Source organism: Emys orbicularis, chromosome 1, assembly GCF_028017835.1.
Source record: "Emys orbicularis isolate rEmyOrb1 chromosome 1, rEmyOrb1.hap1, whole genome shotgun sequence".
Lineage (NCBI taxonomy): Eukaryota > Metazoa > Chordata > Testudines > Emydidae > Emys > Emys orbicularis.
The window spans coordinates 212,025,643-212,050,117 of NC_088683.1; the positions used below are offsets into that span (position 1 = coordinate 212,025,643).

The following is a 24,475-nucleotide window of genomic DNA, read 5'->3' on the forward strand; positions in this document are numbered from 1 at the left end:
GGTGTGTTATGTGAAATGAATTTGATGGTGTCAGTGGGCAGGTGTTCTGATCATAAAAACCAGCACCACAGTAAGACTCCTTGAATTGTTCTGGAGACTGAACTGCTCTCTCATGCATAGAGTATATCTTCACTACACAGATAACTCCGGCTCTTACCTGGGTTTTAGCCCGAGTTCCCTAATATCTAGATAGAAAATCCTCTGACTCAGGTCTGAGGGTTCTTTAAGCCCAGGCTAGGTTACATTGCTCAGCTGGAGGTATGGGTTAGAGCCCACTTTCACTTAGGCTAGAACCCATCCACTTTGCAGTGAAGATGTAGACAAAATCACTCATGTTCTAGTAGTCCTCTGATGCCCTTCCCACAGTCCTTCCAGACAGACAAGTTCTCCCTCAACTGACTGGGAATGAATCCTACAGCAAAGGAGCATGGGATATACTTCCCCCCCAGACATGCATGTCCGAAGGCAGAAACAGTGAGGACACATTAAATAGGGTAGGACGTTGCAGATGGGGCACTCACACTTGGGCACCTAACCAGGGGCGGCTCCAGCATTTCTGCCGCCCCAAGCAAAAAAAAAAAAAAAAAGCCGCGATCGGCAGCGGCAATTGGAAAAAAAAAAAAAAAAAAAAGCCACGATCGGCGGCTGCAGTTCAGCGGCAGGTCCTTCGCTCCTAGAGGGAGTGAGGGACCTGCCGCCCCCGAATTGCCGCAGGTGCCGCCCCTCTCCCTTGGCCGCCCCAAGCACCTGCTTGTTAAGCTGGTGCCTGGAGCCAGCCCTGCACCTAACCCAGGTGCTCAGACCCAGATACCAATCATCCAGGTTAACTGTGGGGTGAAGACATACCCATAGAGATGATCCTTCAGTTTCAGGATTGAGGTGCATTGATGCAGCTTTGTGGAGAAAACTGCCAGTGCCTATAGTGTACCTGTCCTGTCCATGAATAGGATTTCATTACCCACGGCTTTCAATACCACAGTAAATTCACATTAAAATGTTGGCAGGAATGGTAGAAGGTCATTGTAGTAGGGGGCGACCAGTGAGGAGATGGATAGATGTTGTGCAGCAGATCATTGGGAGATCAACTGCTGTGTGTGAAAAGTTAGCTATGGATTGAGAAGGCTTCCGAAAATACTGCTATGATATCACTAGTATTCAGACTTCAATAAATGGACTTCACTTACTTTATTTTCTTCATTGTTCCCTAATGATTTGCAAGATGTTTTTTGGGAAGAACATATAAGAACATTGGGTTACTCTGCAGATTGTTACAGCAAGAGACATATTTACAAATGTTCAAAAAATACTTCTGCTTAACTGTTTTGTTACAGACTTTCAGGACTTTAATAGAGATAAAATATGAGTTCAGGGATAACACATCATTAAATTGTTAGGAATTGGTTCTGAGGGTCAAAGTTAAAGACCACACACGAATACTACATAATTACACAGAGCCCAATCTAGATTGGCTTTATGTAATGGGGCCTGGGAAGACAAAAAATGGACACCTAAATACTACAGCAATTGAAAGCTATGGTATTTTGTTGATATAATGACTTATTAGTGCTATATTAAGCATGGTTGATTATAGGTATGACTGACACATTAAAACAAATGTACAAGTGCTGAGTACCAAGAGAGTAAAACTAAATTGAGCAATTATCTTTGACTTGTCTACTAGACATACACTAGGTGGCACTGTTGGAGTGCAAGAAAGATCTTAATCAGTGTTCCATTTGTTATGTAAGTCCCACAAATTAAAGCTACCGTAGTTGAGAATAATCAATATTATAAATCTGATAGTTCTTTTTCAAATAGAGAATACATGTGTGATCACCTTGTGATTCAACATACAAACTCATGTAGGGATTTCCCCCCCCTTCTCAGTATGCAGAGACTTATGTACACAGTGTTTGTTTTTTAACTAGAGTCGCACGTGTAACTCCTCATGCACTATATTGAAATTGTTTAGAGGATCAGTATTGCCAGAAATAATGTTTGTTTTGTCATGTGTTTACTTATATGATGCTACTCTGTTACAGTGATGGTTTTTGGTGTAAAATTTGAAAATTTCCTAGCAGGACACTTCTTTTTATTTATTGATTTAGTATTTGAGCCCTCCCAGACTAGTTGCGCTATATCATGGAAAGGGCATGTGTAACTTCTGAGGGAAATACATTGGCTGCTTTGTTTTTATAGAAACTCCTCTTGACTGGTTCAAGAGGAGGCATTAGCTTTTCCATGAAGAACTTATTCTCAACAGGATATGTTGCAGTAGAAGTAACTGCTGAAGGAAGGATGGAGAAGGTGCTTCTTGTGTTTAGGACTTTACTTAGGAGAAATTCTGACATCTGAATTCTTGCTGTACTTTTCAACAACAAACCTGTCTTAGATAAATCTGAATTTAAAAGAGTAGGTTGCTGTGATCTTCGTTTATTAGCATGTTCTAAATCACCGGTTCTCAAACTCCATTGTGCTGCGACCCCATTCTGACAACAAATATTACTACATGACCCCAGGAGGGGGGACCAAAGCCTGAGCCCACCTGAGCTCCCCAAAGCCAAAGCCTGAGTCCTACTGCCCCAGGCAGGGGGCCTGTAACCTGATCTCCATCGCCCAGGGCTGAAGCCCTCTGGCTTTGGCCCCAGAAAATCTAATGCCAGCCCTGGCGACCCCATTAAAATGGGGTTGTGACCCACTTTGGGGTCCCGACATAGTTTGAGAACCCCTATTTTAAATAGATATGTAGATTGAAAAAGCACTTCAGGAAAAGTTTGAACTGGCCCAAATTTCACCCTTTTCCTCTACATGTACCGAAACCAAACCTACAGTACAATAATGTTGGGGATGTTTCAGATAAAAAATGCATTATTCATTCAATCAGTTTTTCTTCCTATAGAACTATGTGTAAGTTTCACCATTTTCACTGGATACTTTTGTTTTGGTGATGAAAAGGGAAAAAATGGTGAATTAAATCTCTCCCACTCCAGGTAGAAGACACAATGGTTGGGAAGAAAAAAAACCCATTCTTATTTGTGGCCATTGTTGTACACTGCCTTTCTGAGGCCCTCAGTTCTTTCATGGACCGTGGATGCTGTGACATCCTTCTGGCTGGTGATTTGCCTAGTGCGTTGTACTTTTATTTTCCAGCATCTATCAGTGTTGCTTCCACGTTAATAAACTTTATTTACAGGGAATATAATCATCAAGACTGTATCTATCTAGGTTCTTATATGTTGGCTGTAAGCCTCAATAGCTGTTGCAAGTTGTAATACTGGGAAAAACAGGTTCAGGGGAGCAACTATGGCACGCTAGAGCAGCAGTTGACACTGGGGCAGCAGGATTTTCGCTAGATATAGGGATCAGGGTGGACCTTATAACAGCTTGTTGAGTTGACAAGCATATGTGAAGAGAAGACAGATTGGTTATTGGTCATGTTCATATGGAGAAAGGGATCATAGTTGTGGAATAGTGCTGATGAGTGAGTCTGGAGCTAAGACAATATTTAAGAGTGTAGGGTAGGGGAAAGACTATAAAAGTAAAGCTTCAGAAAAGGTGGATGTATTTGGGATAGGACTGAGTTTATTGGCAACTTGCCAAGGCTGACATAAACATTTGAGTTCTTCCAATACAAACATAGAAATTGACAAAAAGCAGATCAAAAAATATCACAAGCAAGGAATTTGAATTGTGGAATGATCCCAAGGGATAAGAGTTGAAAAGTGGTTTTTAAAATTTGGTTCTTCTGTTTAGGAATAATATTTCCCTTACTATTGACTGATTTCTTCCAAACATTATAGGACATGGGCAAAATCCTGGCCCCATCGAAATTATGATAGCAGTTTTGCCATTGATTTCAATAAGGCCTGCATTTCACCCTATAAATAGTGAAGCAAGCATGATTTAAAGCAGGGATCTCAAACTCAAGTCACCACTAGGGCCACATGAGGACTAGTACATTGGTCCGAGGACCGCATCACTGACACCTTTTTATACAACGATACAAAAGTATAGTCAAAAATTAAAAAAAATGAAGAGTAATATAGTACGCTATTAAAAGTCAATGTATTAACTTTTTAAAAACTGTAATGCGAAAAAGGGTTTTAATAAAATATAAACACCTGTAACTATTCCTTATGTGGTCAGTAACACTGATGATGATCCACACTAACAGTCTATCAACATAGCTTTAATGGCAGGAACTTTTTAAAGTAACTATTCATACAAAATACGTTGCCACTTTTAACAAACATTTTTCCCAACTACTCACAGCAAAGAATCATACATGCTGAACTTTGTACCCCAGACTGCTCATCTAGTCCATGAGGCCCTGCCCCGCCCCACCTCTTCCCACCCCTTCCCTGCCCCTATTCCAACCCCTTCCCCAAATCCCCGCTCCAGCTCCGCCTCTTCTCTGCCTCCTCCCCTGAGCGCGCCGCATCCCCGCTCCTCTCCCCTCCCTCCTGGAAAGTCCTAAGCGCTGCCAAACAGCTGTTTGGTGGCAGGAAGCGCTGGGAGGTAGGCAGAGGAGTGGGGACGTGGCGTGCTTGGGAGGTGGGGGGTTGGGGATGGGGAGGGGAGCTTGGCTGCCAGTGAGGTCGGCGCCTATGGCAGGCCGCAGGAATTAACTCCGCAGGCCGCATGTTTGAGACCCCTGATTTAAAGGGGGAGGTTCTGCTCTGTTACACGAATATATTAATAGACATCTATACTGAAAATGCAATATCTTTAATAAAATAGCATGATCTGAAAAAAAATCTTGCTGTCTTATTTTCTTATAGAGGATTTTACCTCAATTCCATTCAAGGCTCCACCTCCTTCAAAAATAGAAAAGAAGTTTCCACCGTACACTGGATTTGGTTCTGAAGAGGATTCTCTATGCTCCTGCTTGAGCCTTCTTCCCCAACCTCCCCAGAAAGATTTCAAGAAATTCATGGAGAAAGACAGGTATTTTAGTGAAAGATAATCCCAGTTAATTTTTTTAATTCCTGGTTGCAGGGGAGAGGGGTGCTAAGTGAAATGTCAAGGTTACCTTACTTAAGTGTCCAGGTATATTAGGACTTGGTTAGCAACATTGCATTCGATATTTCTGTGAACTAGGTAAATACCGTCTTCTGTGAAGTTAGGGTCTAATCTGATTCCCATTAAAATAAATACAAAGACTCTGTTGACTTCATTTGGCGTTGGATCAGACTCTGAGGGTATGTCTACACTTGGAGCTAGGATGTGATTCCCATCTCGAGTAGACATACTTGCACTAGCTCTCATTGAGCTATCGTACTAAAAAAAAGTAGTGTAGCTGTGGTAGCACATGCAGTGGTCAGAGGTGGTTGGGGCTAGCTGCCCCAACTATGACCCAACCAGACCCCATGGGTACATACTTGGGGTGGCTAGCCTGTACTGCTGCTGCTGCTCCCCGTGTTACCATTGCTCCACTACTATTTGTAGCATGCTAGCTGGATGAGAGTTAGTAATGTGAGTATATCTACTTGATCTGGCAATCACACCCCCGGCTCCAAGTGTAGACAACTAAAAAGAATTTCAGAAGATCCACAAATATGATATAACCCCCATTTGTTTCTCTTCAGATTTCCTGACAGTTCCTTTCTTTGTTGGCTGGTTTTCACGCACAGTTGTACTATAGCAATATGAAAACATTAGCACCTTTTATTTCCATTGTGGGTTATATAGATTGTGCCATGATTTATGAATCCTGAGTAAAAAGCAAAGCTGCATTGCAGATCTGAAGTCCATTAACCCACATGTAGAGCCTTCAGAAAAGGAGAATGCTTTTGGAAGACTTTATTAAAATTTTAATAATTTATATAACCATGGTACATTTTTAAATAGTAACGTCTAAATCAATAGATTTACCATTGTTGAATAATGCAGTTTTCACATTTTAAAAAATAGCCACGTTGAAAAAGAATCTGATTGGCCAAATTTCCTGGAGAGGGTCCTGACATGTATTTTGATTTGTATTTAGGTTTGAAATTAATACATCTAAAAAATGTTCCCCCCCCCCAATGAAATTTCTGGAAATAAACTTTGAGCCTGATTTGCAATTGAGATTGAATACAAATGTAATCAGAATCTGTAATCAGAGAACCAACTGTGCCCTGAAAAACAATTCCTTTCTATCTGGCTGACCCTGCTTGGCTTTGTTAACCCCAGCTGAAAATTATTTTTGAAAAAATAGGGAACTTCATTCCATTTCCTGTCCAGACCAAGAATATGCATTTTGTTTATTTCACAAAATGCATCTCCAAGTAATGAAAAGTTTCATCATACTATGTACTGAATTTCTTGCCACTTCTTCTGCCCTCATAGAAAAGGCCTCGAAAGTAACCTGCTGCGCTTTCTTGCAAAATTTATTACTGATAATCCCATTGACAAGGATCGGCAGTTCATTATTTCTTATTTTCTGAGTGATGACACAATTTCAGTGTTTGAGACCCCACAGCGAAATACAGGTAAGAGATAATAATCTTCTGGAAGCAATTCCAAGAGTTCTGCTGCTTTGATTAAAATGTAGTGATCATTAAACCCTATGGCCGAACTCAGTCCTAATGGAAGCCTGCGCAAATCCTTTTGAATTCAGTCAGACCTACATCTGTTTCTTTCAGGCTTGACTGAGATCTACTGTTTTACCTTAATAGTAGTTTGCTGTGCTAATTTATAATCTGAGATACTCAAAATGAAACCATTTGTTGTAAGACAACACTTCACAACATTTAAAGTTACTGGCTCCTAAAGATGGTGGCACATATTCTATTTGCAAACCTTACCCAGGGGAGCTTGCTTTTATTATAAATAACGTATAGAAACTGTATTGTTGTCATTGATGGTAAATAGGGATAAACCCATAGAAAACTTACCACATTGGAAATTATACAGTAAGTTCTATGTTTTGCAGGATCAATATTATTATGCTAGCTACTGTATATGTTTTCCATTATATAGAGGCACAGTATAAAAGCAAACTCATTGTAATCTATTTTAATATATGTAACAATATTTTAAACCATACACAGTTTATTGGCATTCGAAGGGTAAATTTGGTCTTGTGCCAGTAGCTGTCCTAGTGACCTGCTAGAGTGACATTGATTTGAATTCCAGGAGACAGCTCATCCAGCCTTTCTAGTGATGAACGGTCTGTGCTTCAAGTTCTTGTCCATATGTATTTCACTGTTGGTGAGCATGCATCCAATACAATTAAGTCCAGATACTTTGGGCCAGCATTGTTCTTTGGGGACCATGCCTGCGCCCTGAGTATTCCTGTGCCTCTCAGGGCCAAAAGGGCAGGGCGACCCTACCCTTCATTTCCTTCTCTCTTCCTCTGGGTATGCGTTGGAACTTGCAGTGTCCAAGCTTCTTAGCTCATTATGTGGCCTATTCTTTGTCAGGTAAATAGTTCTGGATAGTTAGGTATTTAGTAGTTAGTTAGTTAATAGTGTTATTGTTACAGATTTTTGATAGCAATTCCTTTCTTCCTTTTAGAAGGAAATTCACTTTTTTGTTTTCCTGTGAGTTAGCTCTGGAACTGAGATCAGTCATAATGGCTGAGCAGAAATCTCCAGGCTTCAAAAATTCCTCTTCCTGCGAGGCTGTAGTACCTTCCAATGATGGGCACACTAGATGCTTGCTGTGTTTGGGTGAGGTGCACGTAACAGAATCACGCACTACGTGTAAAGCAGTTTCTGTGAGAACCCAAAGAGGTAGAGAGTCTCCTCTGAAAATATTCTCCCTGGAGAGGTCAGTGCATCCCTTTCCAAACCCCGAGACACCTGGAGCAGCAGTTTCTTAACACTCATCATCTAAAAGTGCTCTGGCTGCCTCCTTAACTCCTGGAGTCAAAGTGGGAGCAGAAGCAGCCAAACTAGGGGATGCTGCACTGGGGGTGGGAGAAAATGGGGCCTCATGGGCGATCTCTCACTCCAGCATCTCCTTGAACCCTGTACTGTGCAGGGGAGACTTCCCCCTACTCTGGAGGCACTAGGACCCAGGTGGTGCCTCCCCTCTTCCCTCTTCCCTTGCCATGTGGCCTAGCTGGCCAGAGTCTCCAGCTGGCTGGAGTAGAAATGGCCAAAGCAGGGACCTCTGGACATTCAGAGAATTTTCTACAGTTTTAACTGGACTTTCTCTGCCCTGTGTTTGATTGGCTGTTTGTTCCAACACACCCCTCTCCCTTCCTCCCATTTTTTTCACCACAGCTTCACTCCACACCTGTCCCTCTTACCCTGTCTCCCTCATGCCCTGCCCTTCAGTGTCCCCTCTCCCTTCCCTTTTCTTTCCATTTAACCAATCCCTTCCTAAATAACTCTACACCCTAACACCCCCACAAAAAGTTAAAAACTTGTGGAATTAGTTTGTTAGCTGCTATCACACTTTTCACTCTGCTGTTGTTAGCGACTCCTTCTCACACCCTCTGTTTGTCTTGTCTATTTAGACTGTAAGCTCTTTGGGGCTAGGACCACTTACTACTCTGGGTTTGTACAGTGTCTCGCAAAGTGGGGTCCATTCTTTGTTGGCCATTAGACACTTCAATATTGTATTTATTTATTTATTTATTTATTTATATTTATTACTGTAGCACCTAGAAACCTCCGTCATAGACGAAGACCTGATTGTGGTAGACACTGTTCAAAATAAACATGATTAATAATAGCAGCTGCTCCTAAAGATCCATCTTTCTAGTTTGGTAAAATCTCAGGGTACAGAGGAAGGAAAGAGCACTGGACCCACAAAGGAAAGAGATCTCTGTCCTCTTCCTCAAGGTACCATAAATCCTCTCGAACTTCAGAAGAAAAGGCACCCAGTCCGGCACCGTTCACTATGCCTCCCTTGGTAACGCTTAAATCTTTCAGTACAGAGCTCTCAGCATTGAGGCCCTGATGTGTCTCATACTAATAACCCTGGCACTATGACCATCTATTCACCTGTCTTTGATACCAACATAATTGGTATCGAAATCCTATATAGCATTGAAAGACCTGCTGGACTCTCCACTGTTAGCAGTGATGGAACTGCCTCCTCCAGCACCGACTGCTGCTCTGACACTGGTACCAGGTACATTAGTGGTACCAACCAGAGCACAGACTAAAGGTGCTCCTAGCACACCAGCTGCTACAGCTCCTCCTCTCCAGGAGGACTATATATTCTTCTCCTCAGGCTCTGCAGGCAGTAGGGAGGTTGGCCCAGTTTGTTCCCTGGGGTCTAGATATTCAGGCAGCATGCCACAGAGAGGGAGTCAAGAGTTGATTTCTATTACCCTCACATAGAAGCTCAAAGAGGGATAGAATTCTCTGGTATCCTCTCCCTTGGCCACCTGTGTCTTGTGCTTAAGAGTACCTTTGTCTGTATTGGGCTCTGGGAGGAAAGCATCAGGCTAGAAGGCCAGTCTCTGCCTCCCAATCCAGGATTAGATTCCCTTCTTCACCTCCACCAACCCAATCTCTGCCTCCCAATCCAGGATTAGATTCCCTTCTTCACCTCCACCAACCCAATCTGCTCCACTCCCAGCTGAACATACATTCATGGTTCCGGTGAGGAATCCCAAGCAGAGGCCATCCTAACCCAGTTTCACATGTCCTCATCATCCCAGCATGAAACTGTTGTCCCTGAGTCATTTACCTCAACCCTAGAGGGCTATGAGATGTTCCAGGACTTGTTATGCAGAATAGCTGACACGCTGGAGATTCCAGCTGAAGCAGTACAGGAAAAATCGCAGAAGCTTCTGGACATCCTACACAGGTCCATACTTTGATCTCTTGCAGTGCGCATCAAAGATGGACTTCTAGAATCAGCTAAATTGCTCTGGCAGACACCTGCCTCTTTGGTATCAGCATCAAAGAGCACAGATCATCATTGCCACCTAGTGTCTTCCCAGGGTATTGAGCAATTTTATACACAATGGCTGGCATCATGGGTGATTCTTGTGGTGAATGAGAGAGATCACATGGAAGGCAACACAAAGCAACATCAAAAGACAAGGAACCCAAACAATTAGATTTATTTGGATGAGGAAAATTACTCCACATCAAGCCTGCAAATGAGTCATTAACTACCAAGCCTGGTTGGCAAAATACAATTATCTGAAGTGGGATTACATGGCTAAATGTGCAGGCAGGCTTTTTTAAGACAGTAGGGAAGAATTTAAGTTGTTCATTGCTGAAGGTGAGGTTGTTATGCCTATCGCTCCAAGCAGCCTGTGATGCTGCCGGTATAGCTTCTAGATCTATGGTAACCTCATTTATATAAGTTTCAGAGGGGTAGCTGTGTTAGTCTGTATCAGCAAAAACAACGAGGAGTCCTTATGGTCCCTTAGAGACTAACAAATTTATTTGGGCATAAGCATGCATCTGATGAAGTGGGTTATAGCCCACGAAAGCTTATGCCCAAATACATTTGTTAGTCTCTAAGGGCCACAAGGACTCCTCGTTGTTTTTCATTTCTATAAGGGATCCTCATGTCTCTGCTCTTTAGGGATCTCTAACGAAATTCAAATAACAATTGAGGATCTCCCATTCAAGGGATGCGAACTCCTCAGTGCTAAAGCAGATGAGGCCTTACATTCTCTGAAGGACTGACATACTACACTGAGATCCTTAGTGGTTCTATACTCCTGCACCATTGCATTTATCCTGAGTGTTCTCAGGACGTTCAGGCAAGATGCAGCCAGGATGATCATAGCTTCAGCATGGCCGAGACAATTCCGGTACTTTACACCTAAAGAATCTCTCCAGCCAACCTCCAATACAATTGCCTCTCCAGCCAGATGTAATATCTCAGGCACTATGAGATTCTCCATCTGGATCCACATTCCCTGCACCTTAGGGCATGGGTGCTGGCTAGCTGACCTGAGTGGAAAGATCCTATTACCTTGAAGTACAAAACATCCTAATCTGCAGTAGAAAAGATTCTACAAGGCATACTTATGCTGCTAAATGGAGGAGATTCATAATCTGGGTGCAGCGTCAGTTATCTCCATCCCTGGAACAGATTCCAGACATACTGGACTACCTTCTGTCTTTAAAGGACTCTGGACTGTCAGTGAGTTCCCGGAGGGTTCACCTAGCAGCCATCTCGGTTTTCCATCCTCCACTTCAGTGATATTTTACATTTTCACACTCTACAGTAGCTAGGTTTATATATCCCCCAGTCAGAGAACCTCTCCCTCCTCGGGATCTAAATATTGGACTGATTGGGGCTAATGGGCCCACCTTTTGAGCCAATGGCCACATGTTCTCTCTTTCCACTTTTTATTAAAACAGCTTTTCTGTGGCAGTAACACTGGCCCGAAGGGTTGAGGAGATACAAGCACTTGATGGCAAGGCCCCCTATAAAGACAGGGTGTCAGTAAGACCTCACCCTAAATTTTTACGGAAAGTGGTCTCTGTCTTTCACTCTAGTCAGGTCATCCCTCTACCTGTTCCCCCCCTTCCCCCAAAATCCACATTCAAATAAAGGTGAGGTGAAATGAACTTTACAGAAGTTCTTAGAGCACTCTCCTATGTAGATAGGACTAAGCCATTCAGGGTATCCCCAAGATTATTGATATTTTATGCTGACAGGGTTAAAGGACAAGCCCTTTCAACACAGATGTTCTAACTGGATCTCTGCTTGTATCAAGCGATGTGATGAATTAGCTAACATACTCTCATAGGTGGGTCTACATCTCAGTCTACCAGAGCACAAACAACCTCTGTTGCTTCTTTGATAAATGTTCCCATACTTGGAGATACTAAGGTAGCTACTTTGGGCTCAATACACACATTCACCCAGCATTACTCCATAGTGGAAGCATCAAGATCTGATGCTAATTTTGGTAGGACTGTCCTACAATCATTGGGTAGGTAGACTCCTAGCATCCACCTCCTGTAACCTAGGTCACTGCTTGTGAGTTACCAACAGTGAAATGTTTATGGACAAGCTCTCAGAGAAGAAGAAATGGCTACTTGTACCTTACAGTAATTGGTTCTTCAAGATGTGTTGTCCATATATGTTCCATGACCTGCCACTGTCCCCTCCCCCCTGGAGTAGAGGCAAAAATTTAGTGTAGAAAGGTGCTTCACCTGTGTTCCATAGCTTCTAGCTTTCACACTTTTACTGTTCGATCCTACGTATTAGATCCATAACTAGTTATAATGGAATTGTCTATAGAAACAGTTGCTTCCATATATGTTCTATCAATAGAGAGAAGATGCTGGTACAAATCCCTCAGGGTGGAACAATATATTAGTGTATTTCCATTCCCTTGGATTTTGCTTATTTTAGATAGTATGCAATGCATAATGCATACACAAACCCTTTATCCATATTGCTGCTTCCAGTTGCTGCTGTTATTGTTTATTCCTTATTTTATTATTAAATATTTGTGTATAGTGCTATAGTCATGCATGGCAATTCACATAGCAAATAAAGACATGATGTCCACCTCAGTCAGCTAAATTGACACAAGAAGACACTGGAAAGAGAACAACAAGCAAGGGAAATGCAGGGAAGAAGAAATACACAGAATAAAGTTAAGGGTTTGTTTGGGTACTACATTACCTATTGTAGTAGTTCCTGGGTGGTCTTTTTTGTTTTGTTAATTACCTTTAATAATTGTTTTAATGGAATTTGCGGATTGTTGTTTGAGGGATTGTGAAAAGCAGTGGGTTTTAAGAAGATATATAGTAAGGGAGATTGCTTGGCCTATCAGACCAGTGAGACCATTTCAGGCTCGGAGGCCAGCACTCAGGAGAGCACAGGCACTTGTGCGAGAAGGGAACAAAAGGGGATCAGTCATTGGCAGAGAGAGAGAGTCAGCATAAAGGTAGTAGCTCAAATCGAGAGGATGAGGTTACCCAGGCATAAAGTGCAGAGGAAGAAGAGGAGGGGGCCAAAGACAAAATTTGGATGTAAAGAGGGGGTAAAGAGGAGGTGGCGCCTCCAGAGGAGATACTGGAGGGAGCACTCCAAATCAAGTATCTGATAGTCAAATAAAAGTACATGAGTTCAGAAAGGTGAAGTAGAAGAGAGTTAAGAAGGATGATATGGTCAACAGTGTTGAAGGTAGTAGAAAGGTCAAGCAGGGTGAGCCTGGAGAGGTCAAGGAGGATGAGACTGAAGAAGAGAGATTTGGACTTGGCCAAGAAAAGCTAATTGGAGACTGACTCAGTGAGAGAAGTCTCTGTGGAACAGAGGAGTGAAAGGAAGTACAAGCAACTAGGATGTGAAAGGGGTTAGGGAGACAGGGTAGCAGTTGGAAAGGTGGGAGAAACTGAGGAAGATTTATTTTTCAAGATGCAGAGAAGTAGGTATGTTTGAAGGCCGAGAAAAAGGAGCTAGCTGAGAGAATCAAGATTAAGAATGAGAGAGGAGGGGTTGCGGAGGTCACAGATGGGAGAGTACAAGGGATAAGGGCAAAGGGACAGGGATTGGAAGAAGAGAGTGGGAGGGATACTTTGGCATAGGGAGCGAGGTGGGACTGGAATGGGTCTAAGTAGGGGGAAATAATAATGACCTCAGACCAGATGGGAGTCAGGCAGTAACAGTAATTTTTTTTTTTTTAAATGATCATCCCTCTTTTACTCAGATTCAAAATGCTTATGATTCCTATTTTAATTTTAGAAATTGATGTTAATAGGCAAATTAAACTATTTGGAGTTGCAAAATGAACATTACAACCTTAACATTGTTCTCATTTTTCTCAGTACAGCATCCTGAAAATCACAGGGGGAGAAGCAACTCATTATTAATATTTTGCAAATTAGATTAGAAATTTAAATTTTTGGACATTTTGAAGCTTCTGTTGAAAAGGAGGGCAAAATCTGAGACCTATGGCTCCCCATATAGGAGACTATAATCCATTTTTCACCTTGTGTTAATACTAATCTAACAGCTGTACAAACACCTGCAAGGACTGATCTGATCTCAGTGGAAGACTTTTTTGTTGGTGTTTATTTTGAGTCTGCTTCTTGTAGATATCCGTTGAAATTGCTCATCTGATCTCAACCTAAGGTCCTTAACGTAGCGGTGTTCCTTATTGTTATTTTAATTTTTCTTTGCAATACTAGAAAAGTGCTACTTTTAAACATTAGAAAAATACATTAAGGTAAATTTCTAATTTAAACACACAGAATGAGGGAAGTGTAGTCAGGGCTGAAATTCCAATCTCATGGTGGCCAGTTGTGCTTAAGTATTGCATACATCTTCTAAAACTGTATGATCTAAAGTATCATATGTGCTGCTATACCTAGGTGAAAAGGAATGTGTTAAGTTCAGAGTTCCATCCTTAACTTTGAATTTTCGTGCTTTTTTTGGGTTTAAGCTAGACCCTGATCATTACCTTAATGTATTTTTTCTATCACTTTTATGATGTTAGTGGAGCAATTAAGTAAGATATCTGATCCAAACTCTTGTTTAATAAGTAGTTGGGTTTCACATTCACTTACAGTTTTGACTATAAATGGCATTTTATTACACTGTCCATCAGCCTTTTATTGGATTTACATCACTACAGAATATGTAAGACATCATAAAAAGTTACACAAGTATGCTTTTTGGCTTTTGGTTTGAAAGGTTAGATATAAACAGGAAATGAAGCCCAGGCACTACAGAATTGGCGTAGTGCACATTTAACATAGTAACATATCTTGATAAAACATAACACTTGACAAACTGTTTTCTAGAACTTGGTAAATGTGATGCAGATTTGCTGGGCATTGCAAAACTATAGTAAATCAATTCAAAAGAAAGCCTATTCCTTCTAGTATTTTACATGCTAGTCACTTTAGCTTTACAAACAATGGTACCCATTCTGCCCTACTTGCACTTGTACTTGGCACTTAAATGTCATTTACATTTTAAAATCCCCCTGTAGTATAAATCACACAGTGCCCTTCAACCACATGCTCAGTTCCCATGAGGTGAATGAAATCATTATATATGAAAATAAAATTACCACAAGGACATCAAGTTTACAAAGGAAAACAGATCAGAACTAAGTTGCATTGGAAGAGCTATCTGGGAAAGCTAGAGCTATCTAGGCCTATGTTTTTCACATTCATAAGCTCTTAAAAAGAAGTTGGAATAATGGTAAACCAAAAATTCACTATATAGGACTAGGACTTTCTCCTTATCCAAAGCTGTATTTGGCTTTAGCTGTTCAAGTGCAATTGCTTGTGTTGTATCCCTCCCAAGGATCCCAGTGCTGATGTCTGGGTTGTGGAAACCGTGAGAAGAGGCAAACTTCTGTCACATTTTCATGAAAAAAGGAAGGTGTTTGGCAGGCATTAAAAGGATCACATGTCATGGAATGTGCACAGTGTAATTGTTGCTGTGGGCACTGATATAGATGGCCCTTTTCAGGAATGGGGGTGGGGAGTCTGGGAGATGAAACTTGAAGATGAAAACTAACATTTAAAAACAAAATAGCAAAGTACAGCTAATTATTTACAATTCTGTTCCCCCAGGGATACTTGGTGGGAAGTTCCTGGAAAGAAGTCGTATTAAGAAGCCTGGGCAGGAGCTCTTTAAGAGTGAGATATCTGAGTACTTCAAAGCTCAGGATCTGTTTGTTGGAGCCAAAGTTTGTTTCCATGGTCACAACTTTCTTTTGGTGGATGCTGATGAGTATGCTTTCAACTATATGGAGAAGCATGCAGACGAGGTGAATTGGGCTTTTGCTATTTAATTTTGCCTTTCAGGACTGTGCATTGAGTATCTTATCTATATAATTTTCTCAGAACCAAGTTTACCATGTTTCTTCACACTAAAATGTATACTGAACTATCATTATTTAATTATTTATCTTAACAATTTGATCATTTCAGTACCCCCCTCTCTGTGTATATATACACCTCTATCCTGATATAACGCTGTCCCTAGGAGCCAAAAAATCTTACCACGTTATAGGTGAAACCACGTTATATTGAACTTGCTTTGATCCGCCGGAGTGCGCAGCCCCGCCCCTCCGGAGCACTGCTTTACCGCATTATATCCGAATTCGTGTGATATCAGGTTGCGTTATATCGGGGTAGAGATGTATATAATCTCTGATCATGTGCTTCGTCACAAATATCACATATTCCCTTCACAGCTGGGGATTCAAGCTCTCAGTTGCATTGAGTTTCATGATCTGCTGACACTGGCATTGTTTTCAGAAAGGAAAGCAATAATTAGCAGAGGGAGGGGAAAAACTGATGATACATACTTTTATTGTGCCAGTTAATTTATACATGGTCCTGGTAACCGAGTTGATGTTAACCAAAGCCACACAGGTATCTCATAGTTATTCTGGCTGCATCTTCCCACAGCAGTTGTCACATGAGGCACTGGCAGAAACAGTAACTTGGAGGAGAAGGTAAAAACAAGCTGCTATAAAGAATTGCAGAGTATTATGGGTGGACTACTGGTCTGGGTATGTTGTGCAGAAGCATACACTTAGGGAGATTCTGATGAAATAATTATAACTGTAGGTGTACATATTTGGGAAGTCTTTTCTCTGAAGTGTTGAAAATATTATTCTGAAATTATTTTAAAATGCATTTGAAGAATATGTGAAATCAGGAACTCCTGAGTTCTAACCCCTGCTCTGCCATACACACCTTGAGCAGCTTGCTTAGGGCCAGATTGTGCCCTGAGGCACAGTTCTGTGCAGAGTATAAGTTGCATTGCTTGTGGTGGATCACCAGAAGGAAATGTGTCTCAGACTTGGTGTGTCTGAGGCATAATTTCTCCAAAGCTGCCCTTTCCCACAATGGCAGGTGGGGAAGGGCAAAGAATACACTGAATCAGTCCTTAACAAGAAAGGGGATTGCCCTCCAGCCCTGTGTCCTGCCATCTTGTGTGTGTGTGTGTGGGTGGGTGGAGGTGTGCGGGGGCAGTGTTACTCTAGTCAGGTCTTTACCTATTCCCTGACCACCTGCTCAGTGAAAGGGAAGGGGGGCAAGAAGCAGCCATTCAAGGACTCTGCTGTGCTGAAGTCCCAGATCCCAGGGGTGGGTAGGCCTAACACTGTTTCATGTGGGAGGGTGGAAATCCTTATTCCACTACCCAGTCATGGTAGAGTGTAGACAGGCTAGCCCTTAATGCCTTTGGGCCCCATGCACTACTCATCTGAGTGAGACAAACAGGTTTTCAGCCTCTGTTTCTTTGTAAAATAAGGATACTAACATTGTCTACTTCACTCGGTGAAGTAAGGATTATTTGTTTGTAGAGTGCTTGTTGATATAAAGTGTTTTAACTGTTATGTATTAATAAAAAGATAAAGCTATATACACCTCTTATTCCCTGCAATTTGTTTATACTCCTAGTATCATAACCAAACCATGCTCCAAAATATACAGTGCACCATTAAACTACAAATGTTCTTTGGAGCTGCTGTTTGCGTTTGATTAATCCCTAAGCAAATAAATGAGATCCTAGTTTTTCAGACTAAGTGAATGCATATATCAGCATTACAATTGGCAGAATGTGAACAAAAAACATTGAGAAAACAGTCCTTTAAAAATGAGTTTTGAAAACTATTATTCTTGCAGATAAGATTTTAAAACAGATGGTGAGAATAAGCTTTACTGTTGTATTGATGCCTAGGTGATTTATGCATAGTATCTGAATACTGAATATTAGGATTAAGTATACTAATTCGTCACAGTGGTCCAGGGAGTCATGTACTTCACTTACTTGAGCAAATGTAAGGAACTCCAATAAAAGTTGGAGATAAACAGATGAAAAATAAATACATTCTAGAGGAAGAGAGTTTTAAGATTATTCTTAATCCTTTTATTTTTAAATTCAATATTTCTTTAACCTTTAGTTCTCTGTTTCCTTCCTTTGCCTTGATCACTTTCCTCATCAGTGTCTGTTTTTAGAGCTGGTCAAAAAAGTTCCAACTGACTATTTCTCCATTACAAAATGCCATTATGCCAAAACAGAAACTTTCTGCAGAAATGTGTTGATTTTTGATGCAATGTTGTTTAGATTTAAAAAAAAAGGCATTTTGATAAAGTTCCATTTCTATATTTTTGGAACAGAGTATTTTGATTTTAATTTTGAAATGTATTTCATTTTTATATTATAAAAAGTCATAATCAAAGGAAACATTTTGATTGATCCAAAATGAATTATTTTCAAAAATATCATTTTGTGGGAAATTTTGAAATTGTTTGGTTTTGTTCTGATTTGGAATGAAAACAAAGTGAGAAACTGAGGAATTTCCCACAAATTAGAAATTCCAGTTCCCACACAGCTCTACATATTTTAGCCAAGTTGAAGAGACTAGATCAAAGCACATTAAGGAACTGTTAATGAGTGTCAGCAAGGTACACATGGATAGTTAGCCTGCCATGCACTAGTGCAGGGTAGATTCACACTCCAGCTTGCTGCAAAGTAAGTGTTCATGTAGACAAGTCCTAAGTGACAAAGTGTGCATGTCCTGTCTAGCAGATAGGTTAATTCAAACTGGTGATTATTAATGACACTAAGGCCCCTTTGCGCTGCTCAGGCAATGCTATTAGGGTCTTAAGGTACACCCACCTTTAGGGCTCTTAACACAACCAGAGTTATGTAAAGATGCCTAAGAGATGCTGGGCTTGACTCGCAGTTATGCTAAGTGTAACTAAGAGTCAGGGCCAACCTCTCTTATGGTTAGATCCTTAATTGCCAGCCTTATCTACTTTCAATATTTGCTACTCAAAACAACATCGTGTATCGAATGGGAGAAAACAGTTTTCAGTTTGTTTCATTATACTGTATGTTCTGCAGCAGAGCATGTCTGACTTTCTAGAACTTGATTCAGCATCTGTTAAATGACTCTTTATTCCAAAAAATAAAAATCAAAGTTTTATTCTTGTTGACTACACACTTTTAAGAGTATCAAGCAAATTATGTACAGGGTTTTAACATAGCAAAGCTGAATACTGGATTTGAAACTTAAGTGCTCAAGTCTAATTGGAATGGCCTAATCGGGAAGAATGCCACTTGTTGAAATAAATGTTCATCTTACATTCTGGGAAAAATTGGTTCCTAATAATACAATCTGTGCTGAACTCAGTGTGAATGACAAGTTTATATGACTGAGCATATGCATTGGAACTGCAGTGAGCTGTTCACCAAAGCGAAGCATGAAAAGATTTATTTTAAATTGATCGTATGTATTAAATGAGGATTAAGTGGGATGCAGCAGTGGACAGTGAGGGCAAAAATAATTTTTAAACTTATGCTTTAAAATGTACCTCTACCTGCTTTGATGTTCCATTGAAGCAAGACTGGGCATCGTTTTCAGTAATTAAAATTTAAGCTTTCTGAAGGTATACCAGATAAGTACATTTATTGAGCTTTTAACATTTTCAGTAAAAAGCAAATTTTCTCATAGTTGGCTTTTTCTCAAACTCACATAGAAAATGCTGTGATATGTACTGCACGTTTGAGATGAGACAATGAGGATGATAATACTTAGAAATTATACAGTGCCTTACATCTCCATAACACTGTGCATACAGTAACTAAGTAATGCCTTTCTGAGTGTAATATGTATTTTCTGTTCTCCCCCCTCCATTAAGTTCCCAATGGCCAATATCAGCCTCATCCTGAACAAACTGAAGGCTATAGGAGAACCTAGTTCCAGAGAGATCAAGCAGATTTTTGCAGCCACGGACCCTGACCACACCAAGGTGATTGAATATAACCCTTTCCGGTAAGAACGAGGGATTCGCAGTTTTAACGTTTCCTTAGGGTGATTGTCAGGAAATGTACAGAGCATTGCAGTTTCTTGAAGCTCTTTGCACAGTTGTGTGTTAAGTGATAGATGACTTGTATTTGATTTCCACTAGTTTTAGGACTTTGTGTGAAATGCAATACAAAGGAAGGTTTTCAGGTGAATGTAAAGAAAAGGAAGTGATTCTGGCTTAGAACGAGATAATGTTTTGAATAGCTTGGACAGCACAAAGGAATGTGGCTGTTCTCTGTGGAGTTAGCCGTGCGGCCACAGGAGAATAAGATCAGAACTGCACAGGCCGGGGAGCAGGTGAACATATGGGCAGACAGGTAGGGTCAGCCAAGTCAGCTGGAAGTTCTGAAAAGCAGGAAGACAATTTTGAGTTGAATTCAGAGATGGATAGGAAACAATAACAGAGAATGGGGTTAATTGAGTCCTGATTCTTTGAGCAAGATGATAGCCTGGTTACTGAATCCAGGCCCCTTGAAGTATAGGAAACAAACTAGGAAGATCTTAAAAGAGGGGAATGTAGTAGTTCACTCAGGCAGTGATTAAAGCATGAATAAGTATTTGAGCAGAGGCTGGGTTAATGGAAGTCTGGATTCTGGCAATGATCCATAGGTGGTAATGAACAAATTTGTAGGCAAGTTATATATGGAAGGGGAAATTAAATTCAGGATCAAGGCCAGCTTCAAGAGTTCTGGATTTGGGGTAAAGGAGGGGTCTGAGCTAAGGAGCGTGGTAGTAAAGTCAAAGCTGTAGGACAGAGAAGATTGTTTTACTTCGGACTTCAGTTTTTGAAACTTTGAGTAGTAGTATATGATGATATAATCAGGAGCTTCAGAGATAAGTTGAGTAGGTAAATGGGAAATAAAGAAATGTACCATGGGATGTCATCCATATAGAAATGTTAGCTCAGATAGAAACTACTGATGAAATATATTAGAAGAGATATAGGTGAGAAGAAAAGGGCCAAAGACAGGTCTTTGTAACACTTTATAGTAGAAGTATCAACGAAAGAAAGAAACCCCATCTTCAGTAATGAAAAATAAGTATCTAGAGAGGTAAGATTCATACCAGGAGAAGTCAGTGCCACTGGCACCTTCTTTTTGCTCAAGGTACTCAAGGATCAGTGTTAGAAGTTTTATTGAGATCAAATAGGTGTTAGTCCATGATCAAAGTCAAGATATTAGACCATTAAATGCATTGAGATGGTTAGTCTTACTACTACAGTAAGAAAGGGCAAAACACCAAGTTGATGATGATATGTTGAAAAACCTTACTATTTGAGTAAGGAGTTTATTGCACATGCCCAGTAATCTGTTTAAAAACCAAATAACTTGATCATTAAATATTTGCTTTGGTCCAAATTATGAACTAATTATCTGAAGTATTTTGTTGTTCTCTGCCATGTATTAATAATGTGTCAAAGTCTCTAGCACCTGTATTACCAAATTGGAGTGGCAGACTTGAGAAGGACTGACTGCACTTATGTATAGTGGGAAAGGTTTTTATTTTGGGAGGTGTAGCTTTTGTTACATGTAAGCTTGCTGTGTATTCTTTGAAGCCCGAATTCTGCGCAGCTGTGAACAGCCTGCGTGCTAAGCCGTGTGCAGGGCAGTGTGAGAGGGGTGTGGAATGAGATGAATTCTCTCCCTAAGGCTGTGGAGCCAATCTGTGGTCTACTCTTTAAGCAGCGAGGCTTCAATAGCCTCCTCCACGAATGTGAGAGGAGAGGAGGACTCACAAAGCAGTCGATCTTCTAGCCTCATCTCTCACATGGATCACCACAGGCCTACCTCTTCATAACTCATGTGTGCTGAGGTGCAGAGCTCCTGTAGGGATGAGCTGTATCTCATAAGGTGTGCCCATCACCTGCAACTGCTGGCCTTCTGAACCCCCTTGTGGAGTGGAATCCCACCAATTCTGACAGGGGAGCATCCACAGATTTGAAATATCTTAACCATGTCTTCCTGTTCCATTTTGCAATATATGCATTACTATAGAACTGCCTGGAAATATTTCCACCATTCGGGGGGGGAAATATTTTTATGCCAAAGCAAACAGAAAACCTCTCTGCTTCTATAAAAAGTCAATTTTGTTGAGGAAACATATGTCTTTTATTTTCTCATATGTTACTATTGCTTTTAATCTTTCACAGCATTTCGCACTTAGAGGCCTTTACAAAATGCATATTTTTAATGCATGCACACACCTGCATGACAGCCTGAAGCTGTAAGGGACACTTAAGGTTATGCTCCAGTACTACAGTCTTCCTGACTTGTCTTAGAATGAGACAAGAATTTCACTATGCTCTGAAGTTTACAGTTCAAATATACTCCTGTCTGCCTAGTTAATGAGTCAAAATAGCTTTCTCCATAATGCACAGATCCTCTCTTGTGTAATTTTCCTCAAGTTACACTGAGAAGATACACCCTTAGATATGATGCAGTGAAGCAGAATTATAATTATAGCATTTATTTATTCTGTTTACAAACCCCAAATCATACAGCATAGAAAACAGGAAATAAATAAATAGAATATACAGAAAGTATCTGCAGAGGTATTGTTCATGCTATTGAGAAGCTTTGTTAAAGAGACCAGGACAGTGATAGTGACTATGAAATGCTAAGGGAGATTAGAGAGGCTACCAAAATAAAGAACTCAATAGTAGTGGGGGATTTCAGTTATCCCCATGTTGACTGGGTTCATGTCACCTCAGGATGAAATGCAGAGACAAAATTTCTCAATACTTTAAATGACTGCTTCTTGGAGCAGCTGGTACAGGAACCCACAAGGGGAGAGGCAATTCTCTATTTAGTCCTGAGTGGAGCGCAGGATCTGGTCCAAGAGGTAACTATAACAGAACTGCTTGTAAATAGACATCATAATATAATAACATTTAACATTCCTGTGATGGGAAGAACACCTCAGCAGCCCAACACTATGGCATTTAATTTCAGAAAGGGGAACTATACAAAAATGAGGAGGTTAGTTAAACAGAAATTAAAAGGTACAGTGACTAGAGTGAAATCCCTGCAAGCTGCATGGACACTTTTCAAAGACACCATAGTAGAGGCCCAACTTAAATGTATACCCCAAATTAAAAAACACAGTAAAAGAACTAAAAAAGAGCCACTGTGGCTTAACAACCATGTAAAAGAAGCAGTGAGAGATAAAAAGGCATCTTTTAAAAAGTGAAAGTCAAATCTTAGTGAGGTAAATAGAAAGGAGCATAAACACTGCCAAATTAAGTGTAAAAATGTAATAAGAAAAGCCAAAAAGGAGTTTGAAGAACAGCTAGCCAAAAAATCAGAAGATACAGTAATAACAAAATGTTTTTTAAGTACATCAGAAGCAGGAAGCCTGCTAACCAACCAGTGGGGCCCCTCGACGATCAAGATACAAAAGGAGCACTTAAAGACGATAAAGTCATTACGGAGAAACTAAATGAATTCTTTGCTTCAGTCTTCACAGCTGAGGATGTTAGGGAGATTCCCAAACCTGAGCCGTCCTTTGTAGGTGACAAATCTGAAGAATTGTCACAGATTGAAGTGTCACTAGAGGAGGTTTTGGAATTAATTGATAAACTTAACAGTAACAAGTCACCGGGACCAGATGGCATTCACCCAGAGTTCTGAAAGAACTCAAATGTGAAATTGCGGAACTATTAACCATGGTTTGTAACCTGTCCTTTAAATCAGCTTCTGTACCCAATGACTGGAAGATAGCTAATGTAATGCCAATATTTAAAAAGGACTCTTGAGGTGATCCCGGCAATTACAGACCGGTAAGTCTAAATTCAGTACCGGGCAAATTAGTTGAAACAATAGTAAAGAATAAAATTGTCAGACACATAGAAGAACATCAATTGTTGGGCAAAAGTCAACATGGTTTCCGTAAAGGGAAATCATGTCTTACTAATCTATTAGAGTTCTTTGAAGGGGTCAACAAACATGTGGACAAGGGGGATCCAGTGGACATAGTGTATTTAGATTTCCAGAAAGCCTTTGACAAGGTCCCTCACCAAAGGCTCTTACGTAAATTAAGTTGTCATGGGATAAGAAGGAAGATTCTTTCACGGATTGAGAACTGGTTAAAAGACAGGGAACAAAGGTTAGGAATAAATGGTAAATTTTCAGAATGGAGAGGAGTAACTAGTGGTGTTCCCCAAGGGTCAGTCCTAGGACCAATTCTATTCAACTTATTCATAAATGATCTGGAGAAAGGGGTAAACAGTGAGGTGGCAAAGTTTGCAGACAATACTAAACTGTTCAAGATAGTTAAGACCAAAGCAGACTGTGAAGAACTTCAAAAAGATCTCACAAAACTAAATGATTGGGCAACAAAATGGCAAATGAAATGTAATGTGGATAAATGTAAAGTAATGCACATTGGAAAAAATAACCCCAACTATACATACAATATGATGGGGGCTAATTTAGCTACAACTAATCAGGAAAGAGATCTTGGAGTCATCGTGGATAGTTCTCTGAAGACATCCATGCAGTGCGCAGTGGCAGTCAAAAAAGCAAACAGGATGTTCGGAATCATTAAAAAAGGGATAGAGAATAAGACAAAGAATATCTTATTGCCCTTATATAAATCCATGGTACGCCCACATCTTAATACTGCGTACGGATGTGGTCTCCTCATCTCAAAAAAGATATACTGGCATTAGAAGAGGTTCAGAGAAGGGCAACTAAAATTATTAGGGGTTTGGAACGGGTGCCATATGAGGAGTGATTAAAGAGGCTAGGACTTTTCAGCTTG

General features: G+C 40.6%; 1 protein-coding gene across 1 annotated transcript in view; it reads left to right on the top strand.

Annotated features, from left to right (window-relative positions):
• Positions 1-24,475, top strand: part of EFHC2 (EF-hand domain containing 2) — a 90,511-nt gene that overhangs the window by 51,917 nt on the left and 14,119 nt on the right. Inside the window, exons 8-11 of the mRNA XM_065423368.1 lie at positions 4,782-4,947; positions 6,331-6,473; positions 15,459-15,655; positions 19,548-19,681. Coding sequence (XP_065279440.1) covers positions 4,782-4,947; positions 6,331-6,473; positions 15,459-15,655; positions 19,548-19,681 — 640 coding nt within the window. The remainder of the gene's footprint in view (positions 1-4,781; positions 4,948-6,330; positions 6,474-15,458; positions 15,656-19,547; positions 19,682-24,475) is intronic.